The 14,352-nt window shown below is 40.4% G+C and overlaps 1 protein-coding gene across 1 annotated transcript in view; it reads left to right on the top strand.

The window, feature by feature from the left end:
• Nucleotides 1–13,960, top strand: part of RAD18 (RAD18 E3 ubiquitin protein ligase) — a 54,974-nt gene extending 41,014 nt beyond the window's left edge. The window contains exons 12-13 of the mRNA XM_061362504.1: nucleotides 1,713–1,775; nucleotides 12,805–13,960. Coding sequence (XP_061218488.1) covers nucleotides 1,713–1,775; nucleotides 12,805–12,907 — 166 coding nt within the window. The 3' untranslated portion in view covers nucleotides 12,908–13,960. The remainder of the gene's footprint in view (nucleotides 1–1,712; nucleotides 1,776–12,804) is intronic.
• Nucleotides 13,961–14,352: the final 392 nt, after the last annotated feature.

The raw sequence follows: 14,352 nt of genomic DNA on the forward strand, positions 1-14,352 counted from the left end.
AGATTTATGCAGCCACTCATTAAAATTTGCAGGAAATGATCGGATTTTCTAAAATTGTACATGAAACTTCTAATTCCGTCTTGTTCAAAATAATTTTCACCATATGGCACCAGTTCTTTATGTATATTTTTGGTATCTTTTGCCTTTTTATTTTTATGACTAAATATGCATGTGTTGAAAGGTTTTTCTAATGTAATCTGTTGGTGGTTCTATAATTATCACCACAGTCACATCTGATGAATCCCTCTTCAGAGGGATGGACAGGCAGCAGGATGTGCTGACCAGCAGGGTGGGGAACTGGGAGCCACCAACCGTGTCTGTGATTGTGAGAGCCCAGGGTGACAGCGACAAACTGGCTGAGTGGGAGCAGCCAAGCTGACTGCCTGCAAGAGCTCTTATACCCAGAGGGCTCTCCATGAACGATCAGGGTGCACGCAAACCATTCTTAATGCACCCTGAACATTGTCAGCTGCCTGACAGCATCCTTGGGGTTTAAATTCCTTCTCCTATTGGAATTATTATCTTCTCTCTAATGATGCAATGTGTTATGAATAATCAGTGTTTTGGTGAACTCCTGTTCTCAATCTGTGAACCAGGTAGAGAGCCAGTGTTGGACTGCTGTCCTGCACCTGGGGAATGGAAGTGGTGCACAAAACGGTTATTGCTTTTTGATTTGTAACTCCAACAGGGACAGTGCAAAGCAAAGACAATACTGAAATGGTACAAGAGGGCAGCAGACCATAGTGCCCACCCTTTGAGGGGTGCTGGGGCCAAAGTGGGCAGTGAGATGCTTCCACCTTCCGTTCTACCAGGGACTGAAAATGTGACTCCACCTTTGAGAAGTGCCCACTAAACCACTGCATGGGTCTTCTACACAAAGACAGTCTCTCTGGTATGAGACATGTTGTTTGTTAAAACTTTTTTTTTTTGGCAGAAATGCCATTTATAAACCTCAGCAATCATCCATATTATGAAGATTCCACTTTGCCATGCTGGGTATTTTTGGTCTGTTTTCCTTAATATGTGTTTAGAACAAACATGTAATCTGTGTATAAAGTTATGACTTGGGGAATGTATTTTTACAATTTATGTCTGCTGTCTTCTAACAACAGAGCATTCATTTGCTTTTAAAACCTTTTAAAGTCAATCCAAGAGAACTGGTATCTAACTGCTTGTCCCATGGTTTACAGTAGAATCTCTCTCAACTGTTTGTGTAACATGCTTTGTGATGTAATTTCTGTAATGAGGTACAGATTGAGCTGACAGACATCTTTTTGAAGGATAGCTTCCAGAAAACACCATTTTCCCAGCTGATTTCTGCAACCCTGCAATTTGGCATATACTTAAGAGCTTTGCAATAGTTTATGTCATGGAACCTGAACATGCAATAAAAGTTATTTATCAACATTTGACCTAAGAATTATGTTCACTTAATTCAGATTTTATTGAAATTTGATAAAAATTCTTATTTAAATTGCAGGCTGAAATCATCTGTGGAATTGGTTTCTTTGAAACTTTGAGAAGGGGTCTGACCGACATTGCTAAACTCATACCTGTAGTTTACATACGTGTGTGTGTGCATGTCTGCATGTATCTACACACACAGATTCTTCCAGTGTTGGTGCAGTAGTGATAGCTGAATTTGATAACACCCTGACTTAAGTAGCCTCTGTGACTGAAATAATTTACATCTGTTTTATTTTCCCTTTAAGCTCCAGTTCAGACATTTTGAGAGATTTGGAAGGATTTGAGACACGTTCAGCTTCCTCTGATGAGTAAGTAGAATATGAGTGGTAAAGTCCTAGTGACTGACTTAGGTAGTAGTTTCCAGTCTGTGGAATACTACACATTTCTGCAGGGAAAGCAAATGCCTCTGAAGAGTCAGGTTCGTGGAGAACCTTCAGAGAATCATCACAGTTTAGTCAGTATTTTTGGATCCCTGAATACCTGGGTGCTCTAAGTTGAAAATCTGGGTCAGCTGACCAGTTGAAAATCATTGTTCTGAAGTATATTTTAATATGAATATATGTTTAAAAAATAATAATGAGGGAACTGATATTTGTGGAAGAATAAGCGAATCTGATCTTACTGTATTAAAAGTTGCATTGTTGTCACTCACATCTACGTCAAATTGAACATGCTGGAATTGCAGCATCTGTTTTGATTTACTTTTTGAAGAGAGAAGAGCACCTTCTTGTTTTTAAAATCTTAACATCTTATTTGTACTGTATAGTGGTAATATTTAAATTTTGGGTCTAGCTGTGCAAGGTTTTGTACAAAGAAATGCTAAGAAACCATCCAAGGATTCCTGAAGTAACCAAATGAAATACATGAAGATGGAGAGGAAATACAGGGGTCTGTGTGGGTGATAAAGGTGTGCAGTTATAGTGAAATTTGGAATAGTGTAGTGTGATATCAACTGAAAGGTTGTGTAGTTATACAAAGAAACAGGAACAAAGACTGGTAGAGTGTGCAAAAGCAGTACAGTTTACCCTTGCAGCTGACACTGGTTTGATCTGAGATCTCTGAATATCACATCCACTTTGGTAGTTGATCTTAGCAGCGTGATGTGAACCTTACTGTGTTTAATTCTTGTAGTCTGCTTTTTAGAGTATGACACAATTTGTTATCTGTTGCATACATATGTGGTCAATATGTTGTGACAGCTCCTAAAATTCCTGATTAATGATAGAGTAACATTTGAAATTCTCTTAAAATGTGTGGATTTTAAAGGAGCTTTAACAGTAGCATTGGTAAGGCTTTGATTACATTGGCGTCAGAGGTAGAGTGCTTCACTGGAGAAGGTAATCACAGAGCCATTCTTGTAAAGGGAGGCATTGCTTTGGGAAGGTGTTTGCTGGAAGAACACTCACAAGTGCCTTTTATTTTGTAGTACCTGCAAGTGACCCCTTGAGAGGGGAAGCAAAGAAAAAAATACTTGGTTGTACGTATTGCTAGTCTCTTTTGGTGGTGATGATCTGCTGCTGCTGCCATGTATTAAAGAACAAGCAGCCACAGCTCTCTCACAGGTATCTTTGCATCTGCTGCAAGATTTATATATGACTGATGAACTGGGTCAGGGATCATGAGATGAGGGATCAACTGAAGTCCTTGGTAGCCACCTCATTGCATAATTCCATTACCTGTGAAGTATTAATCTCAGCTGCCTATTTCTCAGTGAGTTGACTATAAAATAAGGATTTGTGGCTCTGAATTATGCTTAAGCAGGAATGGGGGAACTGTGCCTACCAGAACTGGAGGACTTGCAAGTGAGGTAGGGGAACGTGGGGCTGGAAACTGTACCCAGCAGATGTTGTGGGGCTCTGCTGGTTTGTGAGGGCTCAGGAGCAGGCCAGGCGGTAACAGCAGCAGAGTAAATCACTCTGCACTAGCACAGGGAACCGTAATGAGGTCTATATTTTTAAAACAAACCTGCACTTAATGGGAGAACTGTAATTAACTGCCATAGGGAACTGTGTACTTTCTCAGTGTTTTCTGTAAGGATTCATTGCAGCCTCTTTTATTGAGGGAAATCTTAGGTTTTGATGATTTTGTACTTCGTGTAGGAGGATATTTAACATACTTCTAATGAGATTTTAATTGTTCATGTAATGCCTGGAATATATGGCAGGGAGGTTGGAACTAGATGATCTTAAGGTCCTTTCCAACCCTAACTATTCTATGATTCTATGATCTAGTGCTAATTTTCTAGGTAGTAACTAGTCTACCAAACATGTTAATAAAATCCAGTTTAAAAGCATTTTGGAGAAATTTTGTAAAATCAAATAGCCAGCAAACAGTCTTCACCTTCCCAGTCATATTTTCCATATCTTTGGAAACTGCCAGCTCCAGTCTTGCAGGTGGTGGACTAGCGTTTCTTTATCTGCAGACAGACAGTGACTTGCAATTAATTTTGGTGGTGGTACAATCAAATTATTGTCTGCTCTTTTTTATTGTGCTCCCTGAACTCCATACTGGAGGTGCCAGTTGGCACAATCGTTTTCTGCAGTACAGGAGATAATATGCTATGGCTTACGGGTTTGGCGTCTGTGGCTTGTTGCACAAGTTGGAAAAACATGTTCCTTAGTGGAAGAAGAAATGGGAATGCCAGTACTGAAAACAGCACTAGAGTTCTTTAATGGAGTGTTTGTCCCTTAATGGATGTTAATGTTAGTTGTGATTATACATCCATAACAAAATCATTTGTTCCTCTGATAATTTCACCCAGGAAACTTCTTGGTCATGTGGTGGTTTTAACTTGAGTGGTAATAAAGTTTGCTCAAATTGGTAAGTGCAGAAGAATGTTAAGTAAAGCAGATCTACAACTTTCATCAAAGTTATCCTTTCTGTTCAGTGCAGAACTGTATCCTGCAGGATGCTGAGTGGCATGGTAGGTCAAATGAGGGCTCTGCTTTGGCAAACTTACCACAGGAAGGCACAGGCCAGCATACCAAAGAACAGGCAGATGGTATATTTCATCACCAGCCCAGATTTTGTAGCAGTTGACTTATGCCAGAAAGATATCATCTCTCTTACTTTATTTTTATAAGAGTTAATAATCATATATTTGCAAAGCAAGAGAACCAAGTGACTGGAACGCTCCAGTTTTTGGCTTTGTGTTTTAATACACTTTTGAACATGAGGTAATTACTATTCTGCTGTGGAAAAAGACAGGCATCAGAGCTAGAAATGGGCGGATTATAAACCAGTAAAGCTAGCCTTAAACTAAATGAGATTTCTGCTTCGTTCTGTGTCCGAAGTAATTTTTTTCTTGCAAGGGTAGTTGTATTTTGCAAATTCTCAAAACCAAACAAGCAGAAAAGGGAAGGTGCAACAGCTGATGGATGCTCTTTGTAAAGTAGCACAGTAGCAAAATTGGTAGTTTGAATGTTGTTTATCTTTGCTGTATGTTGTGTTATAGTTAAGCCTTCCAGATATTTGAACTGCTGGCTTTGAGTTATATTGCTGTCTTGCCTCTGGAGTACATTAAACATTTGCCAGTGGGTTAGTATTATGAGGAGCAAGGTTTTTGCATGTAGAACAAAATCTCTTAGCTAATGGGCAACTTGAATTCCTCTATTAGATAGCATATTTTCATTAGGTGTTTCTTGCTGAAGTTTGAAAGATCTACTGATGGACTGGGCTCAAGTGCACATTTTGTACTGGTAGGAATACTTCTAAATAGGCCATATTCAGACTTTTATGTCTTCTAATACCTATAAATCCTAAATGGCATTATTTGACAGGAAGGCACAAGGACTGAACATTCCAAAGCATTACTGTATGCCCTACAGAATCTCATTTTTGAAGTACCAGCTCTGCTGGTGACAGGTCTCATTCTGGAACTCACTGAGGTGTCTGCAGAGTGAGACCAAGGGGAAGTGTCTTCATTTAGTTACAGGTGTGAGCATGGAGAATACACTTCTTTATGCTTCCTTAGTATGTTAGATGCAAATCCTTGTTATTGCTCTTAGCTTTACATTCCGAAGGACAAGCCAGTATTGTTCCAGAGTATGATCCTTAAAAGGATCGTTTTGTTAGCTGAAATATTTTTTCTTTATGTGAATGATTCATTTTTGTCAAATGTGATTTTCAGTCCTTCTAAAAAATACCATCCATTTTATGCATTTCCACAGTTTAGATTAGGAGTTTCTGGTGTCTCTACAAGGGTTAAATTCAAGCTAAAGCTTCAGTGAAAGAAATAGGAACAGGCTGTTCTTTGCTCAGCAGTGAAAGCATACCTTAATCTTAACTTCATTCATGCAGTGCATTCCTGGGAGAGTGGGAAAGATCCCTGCTTTTTATCTCCCCTCCTCACTCCCCAGCAAGAACAGGATGCCAGGCCTGTGGCAGTACACCTGCACTGTGAAAATTCAGTTTGGGATCCGTGTCTGTAACCCATGATGGTCCTGTGGTGGTTTGTCGGAGTGAGATGAGCAAGGCTGAATCTTTCCACTGCCTGTTTGTGGCTGTTTTCTTTTTAGTGTTTGCCAGTGTTCTCAACAGGAGATTTACAGGTTTCAAACAATTTCAGGTTGCAGGTATCTGAAAGAGAATTAGACCATGTAAACCAACCTTAATTAGACCATGTAAAGCTCACCCTTTATTTATCCCTGGACAGATGAAAAAGTTATGGAAGTGAGATGGAACAGCTGGGTCTCAATTGAAATCTATAGCTTTGGTTTCTGGAAGCAGCCTTCTCATCTGTTTGAGCTTCAGCTGAAGCTTGTCTGACCATAACAGCTTCTTCAGCTGCAGTTAAGTGTTAGCAGGCAGTGAGAGACCCGTGTGAATAGGTGAAGTCCTGCACCAGGATATCATACCTTTGTCAGTGGGAATCGTGGTTGGGCCTTTTTATTTACATGACAGATCTAATAAGGAAGCAGTAAACATTCATATTCTGTATTTAGAAGAAATAGTCTTTGGGTTGGGGTTTTTTTTAAAGCTTTTTTTAAGCTTTTAATGACAATTCCATAATTGTCTCTTTTTGAGACAGAGATTAGAAGACAGAACTAAATAATAAACCCAAGTATTTGTATACAACATCCTCGCTATTAATTTGTAATAAAAGTTGCCCAAAAGGAGCAGTGTAGGGATATGTTAGTGGCAGTCTGGAGTATATTTTTAGTGAAACTTCGTTCCTTTCCTGAAACTGACTTAAGCACAATTTCAGTGTGTTCTGAGCTTTCAACAGCTTTTTTTTTCTTGCTTTTTTTCCTCTGTTAAGTAACAAATCCAATGGCTGTGGAATAATATAATTGGGATGACATAAGTTCATATTGCTGTGTATCTGATGGTTCTGAGGTTTCAAGCTCTCAGTAATCTCTAGGTGAGCACTTACTGAAAATCTCACAGTTCTCTGGTACGGATGTCAAGTAGCCACAGATGATGCCAAGTTAATTGCAGGTTTGGGTCAGTTCCTTGGGCAGTATTGGATCTGAATGCCTAAAAATTAATGTGGATTTGATGAAAGGCTTTTATTGTGACTTTGTCATTAAGTCATAGCTCAGTTTCACTCCTAAATATAGATGTAGCTTCAGTCATTAACTGTGCACTGTTGAAATACAAGTTCCCCACACACCTCAAAGTGTACCTTGGTGTGTGAGGAACAAGTAAGGCAGGGTGCTAGAAATACCATTACAATGTATGACTTCACCACGGGTGGGCATAAATGACTATGTAGTATGTAGTCAGGATATTCTTATCCCTCCTTATTACAAAATGCATCACAAGATACAGGAAAGGATCTGATTTACTAAAGTACTAACATTTGCACGTTTCTGTAGAAGGTCAAGTACATTTGCTTTGCATTCTTAATGGTGGTGGCACTGTGCCATGTGACCAGTGGATTAAAGTGTAGGAGTACAAATGTGTTCTTACCCTAATTAAAATGAACGTGAACCAAAGTTGAATCTGTTTTAAAACCCCTGAAATAATCAGTCTTGCATCCTTACTGCACAAGGAGATGCACCTGGGAGACCATGGGACTCCCAGAAGTTTCCAGACTCACAGGGCTCCGTTGTGGTGACTTACTGCTGTTCAGCTCTGAGGCTGGTGCCATCCCATGTACACGAGCATCCTGGTTTCAGGCCTTCTGAAAGCATATCAAAGATCAGACACACGTTTGGTGTGTCTTTCCAGCCATTCATTGGAGAGAACTTTTTTCTTCATGTTTTCAATATTCCACTTGTAAGACAGCTCAGAGTTAAATGCTTCTTTCCTCTTCTGTAGTTAATTATTAAAATAGTTGACTGCCTTTTTCTTTGTGTGAAGAACATGCCTAGTTCAATCAAAATCACCTTCACTGCCTTCAGAAGAATGCATTTACTTCTTCCCTGTCTGGTTCCACAAGCCAGGTCCTTCAGCCATCTCAACCTAGTCTTTTTTTCCTATGGTCTGTGCCTCTCAGTCCCAGAGTTGAATAGGTATACCTGAATCATTGCCTATTTTTCCCCATGAACCACATATATTCATTAGTCTATGCTGTTAGCAACTTAACTTTTATTGGCAGATAAGTGGTTTTCCATTCAAGTTCAGATGGTAAGGTTTTAATCCTTCAGATATAAATTAAGTTCCTGATCCTGAGCAAGCATCCTTGTGTAGGTAAGTGTTAATAGGTGAGGCATAAAAATTTGAATCACATGCTCCTGGAAACAGTTATATATCTGAATAGCTCTGTTGACTTCAGCATGTTGCTGGCATATAGGATTATGCAAATGCCTGAGACTTTGCAGGTTCATGGCTTGATGAACATTTAATATTACATTGACATGCACTCTGCGTTCAGAAGTCGCCTTATTAAGCAAAACCTCCTGGTGACAATTGCTTGTTTAACCCATTTTTGTGTCTATAGGTCTCCGAGTCATGTTTTTGTGAATGCAACTACGTATTTTGTCATCAAAAGAGTTGGGGGTTTTTTTAGTGAATTTTGTTTTTTACCTTTGACACTTCAGGGGAGGAATGAACCAAGTCACAGGGTTCAGAACGTTGCTGCTCCCTAGGAAGGGCTCTCTGCTCCAGATGGAGCAGTGAACAGGCTGCCTGCTGGAGCAGGCAGTTGTGGCAGTGAGATGAGTACAGGTGAGCAGGTTGCAGCGTGCAGCCATCGTCCTCCACTTCCAGAGAAAGCTAGAGGAAGCTAGCTGGACACTCATTTTAGAAGACAAAGATAATTTTCTGTCTCATTTTGGGGTCTATATTATGCTTTCCAGAGGAGCTGGGATTGGCAATACTACTTTTTTTGCCCCAGACTTTCAGGGTATATGTGATCTTGTCTGAAGGTGTTTGCTGATACCTGACAGTCTTCAGTTAAGGTCAAGACAAAGCCACAAAAGTGTCAGATGAGTAAGAAAATATTTTTCTCTCTGAAGTTTCGTAGGTGCAGTCATTAGTATTCCTCATAACTATAGTAAAAGTAGTATCAGATGGAGTTTGGGAACTCAAATGGGTTTTGTTAAATTACTGGGCTTCCAGTAATTTGTATGCTGTCTTCACAAATCCTGTACTTGTGATGGTGGGAAAGGGGCTTCTGGGTCTTCAATGGCTCAATGCAGATGTCTAGTGATGAGGATTCTGCAGTCTCCTAGGGTTAATTTGCTTAACTACTGCCAGCATTAAAAGGGTGATTATTGTCTTTGCAGCAAAGCAAGTGACATGTATAAGCCTGGTAAGGAGAGAAGCATGCATTTTACACTTTGGAAAACTGTTGCCTTTTCTTCTCAGCCTTATCTTTTCCAGAGGAAGCAAGGCTACAGAAACTGATTTTCCATTGTCATGTTCCCTTGTTCCCTGTGCCTCTAATCCCTCTAGTTTTCCCTTTCTAGCCTCCTTTAGAGGAGAAGGGAACGATGAGGGGAAAACCAGTGTGCCATATACACTTTGTTCTGGGGTTCCAGCTGAGACCTTGCTAGAACTGACCCTCCTGGGAGCATTCTATGAAAAACATGTGGTTTGGTCTGGTTGATGCCCCTTAGTGTCCCATCACCCTCACCCAGCAGCTATATTTCTCCTTTTGAGCCTTTTGAGTATCTTGCATCGTCCACAAGTTCCCCATAATACAGTGGGACCCCATTAACCGTCATATTATTGGACATTATTGCCTTTCTAGTGAAATGTGACATTTCATAGTTATTTATTTCTGAAAGGCTTGGTAGGAATGGTCACTGTAATGAAATGCATAGAGGCAGTGGCATTGAGGCATCCTAATGGTCTCTTGTGAGAGTGATGACATTTGGGTATTCAAGTGAGGTGGTGCAGCTGTGTTGCTGTTCATACCTTGCAGCCTTCTCAGGCTCCAGTATTACACAAACATCTTATTTAGGCACTCTCCAAACTTACATAAGCAGCCATAAATCATGTGAGCAGTCCCAGTTAAGACAAAGGGCATAGTATTTGCAGGGTGGGTCTTTAGATTGATTTTAATCAGTTATTTCTTGGAATGGATTTCTGTGACCAATATCTTCTCTGGCTTAGTGGTAGTTACAAAGCTTTAGATTACAAAAAGTTGAAATTAACTTCCCCATTTTTTCAGTTTCCTTCTTTTTTTTTCTTTTTTTTTCTTTTTTTAATTTGCATAGAAAATAACTTACTAATTCCTACTTTAATTCAGTGTTATTTTTTTTCCTAATGTTTGCATCCTATCCTAAATTCAGCAAAACAGAGGTAGAGTGTGAGATACTTCATGATAGAACAAAATTGGCATGTAATAAAAAGACAAGTTGAGATTTATCTGTAGGATCATGTATAAAGTGGATTAAATGCCAATAAATAGAGGCAGGATTGCAAAAGTACTTACGGAAGTAAAAATAAAAATCAGTTGTCCTCAAGCACTTTAAACTCCAGTAAATGTAATTATTTTGTCAGTGGGATATTTGCTATGAGATGAAGGCTGCTACAAGAGTTTATTTTGCCATCATAAGCTGCAAGGACATTTGGAAATACTTTGAGATAACATCCTCTGGATTTAAATAAGTAATTAAGTTTAGTTTTTTCTTTACTAGAGGGGGAGAATCCTCATCTAAGAGAATGTGCTGTGCCAAAGCAAACACATCTGCAGTACGGACAAATGCAACTTTGATTTTCACTTTCAGCTTCAGAAGATGCCATGGAAAACCATCAGGGTTTTAGGTTTTTAGTGGATGGGCTCCCATCCACTGCCATGGCATACACCAGCACACTTGCTGCCTGGCCTGCCTGCTCTGCTCACTGTCGTCTGCTTCCTGCCTCACTGCACTTTCTGTATAGTAATTGTATGATCATATTTGAAATAATTTACTGAATCTGAAGTATTGCTTTGTATCAGTTTACTGTATAGATAGGTTACTGCAAGCTAGACCTCAACAACTCATTAGTAAGCAAGCAGTGCAGCTCTTCCCAAACTGCGGGAATTGTATCTGACAAGAAGATCTCAAATAAACCAATACAAATTTGTAGAAACACCCCTTTTTCACAGCCTTTCTAGACAAGTGGTGTCTCTGGGAAAGTGCAGCAATTAATGGTAAGGAAAGAAACAGCAAGTGTTTAATGTGTTTTTAGCTTTATATTATGCAGTTAGCTTTTGGAAAAAACCCTTAGCTTGCTTTGTCTGGTTTTGATGGTTTTGCCATCGGGAGTGCTCTGCCGACCATTGGGAGTTAATTTCATTCCCCCATTCATTGGAGTGTGTGGCTAAGGAGGCAGTTCTCTTTGGTGCCAAATGGACACACCTGAAAGGCTCCATCTGGTCTGGAGAGCTACAAGGCTGCTGTGTGCTTGTGAGCTGGCAAAGCCCTGGGGTGGGAAAGCAAAGACAATTAATAGGCTATAAAGCTGCATTGAACAAGTTGTCCATCCAGCTCAGGGTCCTTCATCCATCAGTGGCCAAATCCATGTGCTGTAGAGGATGGTTGGTGTATCAATTCCATACCTTATTCTGTCCCTAAAAGCGTGATTCTCCAGCATCATTCCAGAGGCTCATAATGACCTAACCTCCAAGGTTAATTATCCTCTGCTCATCCATAAGACTGCAGAGCTGGATGGGGATAGGCAAATTCTTCTTGACTTAGAACATAAGATACAGCCTATGTACAGGAGCTGGGTATTGTGGATACACAGAGCAGCAGCTCCTATGGGTATGGCTGAAAGTAGCTGCTTTAAGCTTAATTTAAAAAAAAATAAATAATTTGTATCATGACACTCTTAAAACATCTATGTATCCATTTATGAAACCTTTCATCTGTTAGCCCGTGTGGTTTAGTTTGGTGTGGGACTGCTAGTGGCAATGCAGCACTGTGCTCAGAGATGTAGCAAAACTCAACATTAGCATTTGCTTTGAATTTAAATAATGCAAATAGTGGTTAGGAAGGGGTGTGCCTGTTCACTGTCTGCAGGTGTGTGTGCTTGGTGACGCTGGCCTCTCCAGAGGTACAGAATAAACCAGTGCTGGGATCTTCCTTCGACATGATGAGCTCTTGTTTCCATCATGGTACTGAACTGAACTCTGCAACATGGGTTGTTCCTGTTAATCTCTTCTGGTATATATTTGGGAGTTTTATGTTGTTGTTTCCAGTTGTGAATTCCCAGTTTAAGCCAAATGAATAGTCCTTACAGGATGGATTCATCCTAGCAAATGGTCAAAAAAAGAGTGCATTTATAAGGCATGTTTAATTAGTGATAACTATTGACAGATGAGCAGTATCCTTCATGTCAACACTACATGGAATTTTAAGCTCTGAGGCTGAATGATGGAAATTAGCTGCTTAATTTAAATATGGCTAGTTTAACTTTTCATTTTCTTTAAAATTAACTGTATGACTAAAAAGAAAACACTTCTTTGAGTTTCCAGTGGAAAATTCTTTGTCCATAAATGAGAAGAGCATCTGGCAAAAAGCCTGTTTAAAGATGGGAGTCCCCCGCGCTTTCCTTCTTGGGTAACCGTGACCAAAACCACTTGTCCTTTTCCTTGGTGGCTGTGCCGCTGGAGATGACTCCCTTTCAAGTCGACCTTTTCTGATATAATCATTTAGTCAGTGCCAGGGGCTCTTCTCATTTATGGACAAGGAATTTGAGAGGGTGCTGCTGCGCCTTCCTCTTCCACAGTGGTCCTGTGACAGGAGGAGACGCACTGTCCCTGCAGGCTCAGGATGGATGGCGTGACTTGTGTGTGCTGTCACCTTCTTCGAACAAGACAGCAGAGCAGTATTTCTCTTCACCATCACCAGTAATGCATACATGTGTGTGTGCCACATACTGCTTACAGCACTTTAATACAGCCTTTAGTATTTGCATCTTCAAACCCCTATTTTCCTTTTTCTTTGCTTTTTCCAGAAGAGCTTCCTCAGGTCCGGGAGTTAACAAAAGGGAGTCACATTGGCCCCATGCACTAGGAAATGTTCAACTGCTTCCCAAGCGCAAGAGGAAGAAGAACTAGTGCTGCAGTGCCATGAAGCTTAAAACTACGCAGAAGGCTTAACACTGAGAGATACTTCTTACTTTTTTTTTCCAGTTTTCAGTGTATCTGGGTAACCAGTAAATGCTGAACTTTCACATAGCTGTCAATTAGGCTGCCTTAAAATAACCAGACTGGTGTGCTGATGGGTTTTCTTTACAACACTGCGGGCCATTTAACTTGTTGGGTATGAAGTGCTGGAGTCCAGCTGGAGCCTCAGTGAGCTCTTGTGCCACATGCAGCTTTGCTGCTGAAGTATATGGCTTTGAATATTGCAGCCACTCCTGCGCACATCTCATCCTGCAGGAGCTTGCTCTCTCCTCTTGGAAGCAACCACCGGACAGTGTTTTGCTTGGGGTCAGGCAGATGCTGATGCTCTGGTTCCTTGGCTCAGCTGGGGGAAGGCATGGGGCAGCTGAGGGATGGGGCAGACTTTGAGTCCACAGGAATACACTTGTTTTTAATACATCCATGTATATGTACTCGTTAGTATGTGTCACTACTTCAGTTTGAAGTCATGACATTTGAAAGGAATTGGAAGGTCATTGCACATTCAGTATTCTAGCTTTAAACTAAATATTAGCATTCGAAAGTCTCATCTTTCTTAGAAGATGACAGCTTTGTAGTGGAATACAGCAATGCAAGAGAGTTAAAGTACACCTGAACAAGAGTGCACAGCTTGCAAGCAAAATACATACCATGCAAAATGCTCAAAGGTGTTCTCACTGAGCCTTGGAGCTTTGCTCATAGCCTTCCATCAGAAACGTAGCAAAGACAGCACAAAGTCTGTATAAGATTGAGAGTTGTCTGTCTTTTGACTTTGGGCTGTAGCTGTAATTGGGACCAGACATTGCACATTCAAAAATACTCTTCCTCAAACTGTGGTTGCCAGCAGTATTTTTGTTCAGAGCAGGCTAAATCTGAGGCCAATATGAACTGTAATAACACCACTGAGGTTAGTGGATGCAGAGGAAAAAGGGGGAGCGGATTTGTTTTGTTTGTTTGGGGTTATTTTGTACTAAAAGTGAACCTTTTTGACTTCTGCTTTCAGGTCTGCCTTAATACATGACCAGTCTAATTCTGTGCAGTTCACCAGAGAAGAATAAAAATGTTTGTATGCATAATGGTCAATGAAAATTCATGTAGACCAGTTTACATCAGCTGCCAAGCATCCCTTGGAGGTCTTTATGTTTTAATTATAATTGAGTTAGCAGGGCTTCATTTTCTTTAATATGGTAATAATATCCACTGTCATACCCAAAAATTAGCCTCAAACTCTATCAGTACCAACACTGTGAGCTCAACACTGAGGAGGAGTGTGAGGGTACCTCTGAAGAGGCTGGAGGAGGAGCCCATTTTGTTCTGCTCAGTTTGTGGTGCTGAGCAGCACTGGCTGCTGCAGCAGGGGCCTGCCACAGCCCATCAGC

Source organism: Neopsephotus bourkii, unplaced genomic scaffold (genome assembly GCF_033783945.1).
Source record: "Neopsephotus bourkii isolate Nb327-2 ecotype Australia unplaced genomic scaffold, CSIRO-AGI_Nbou_v1 NB_1120, whole genome shotgun sequence".
NCBI classification, from domain to species: domain Eukaryota; kingdom Metazoa; phylum Chordata; class Aves; order Psittaciformes; family Psittacidae; genus Neopsephotus; species Neopsephotus bourkii.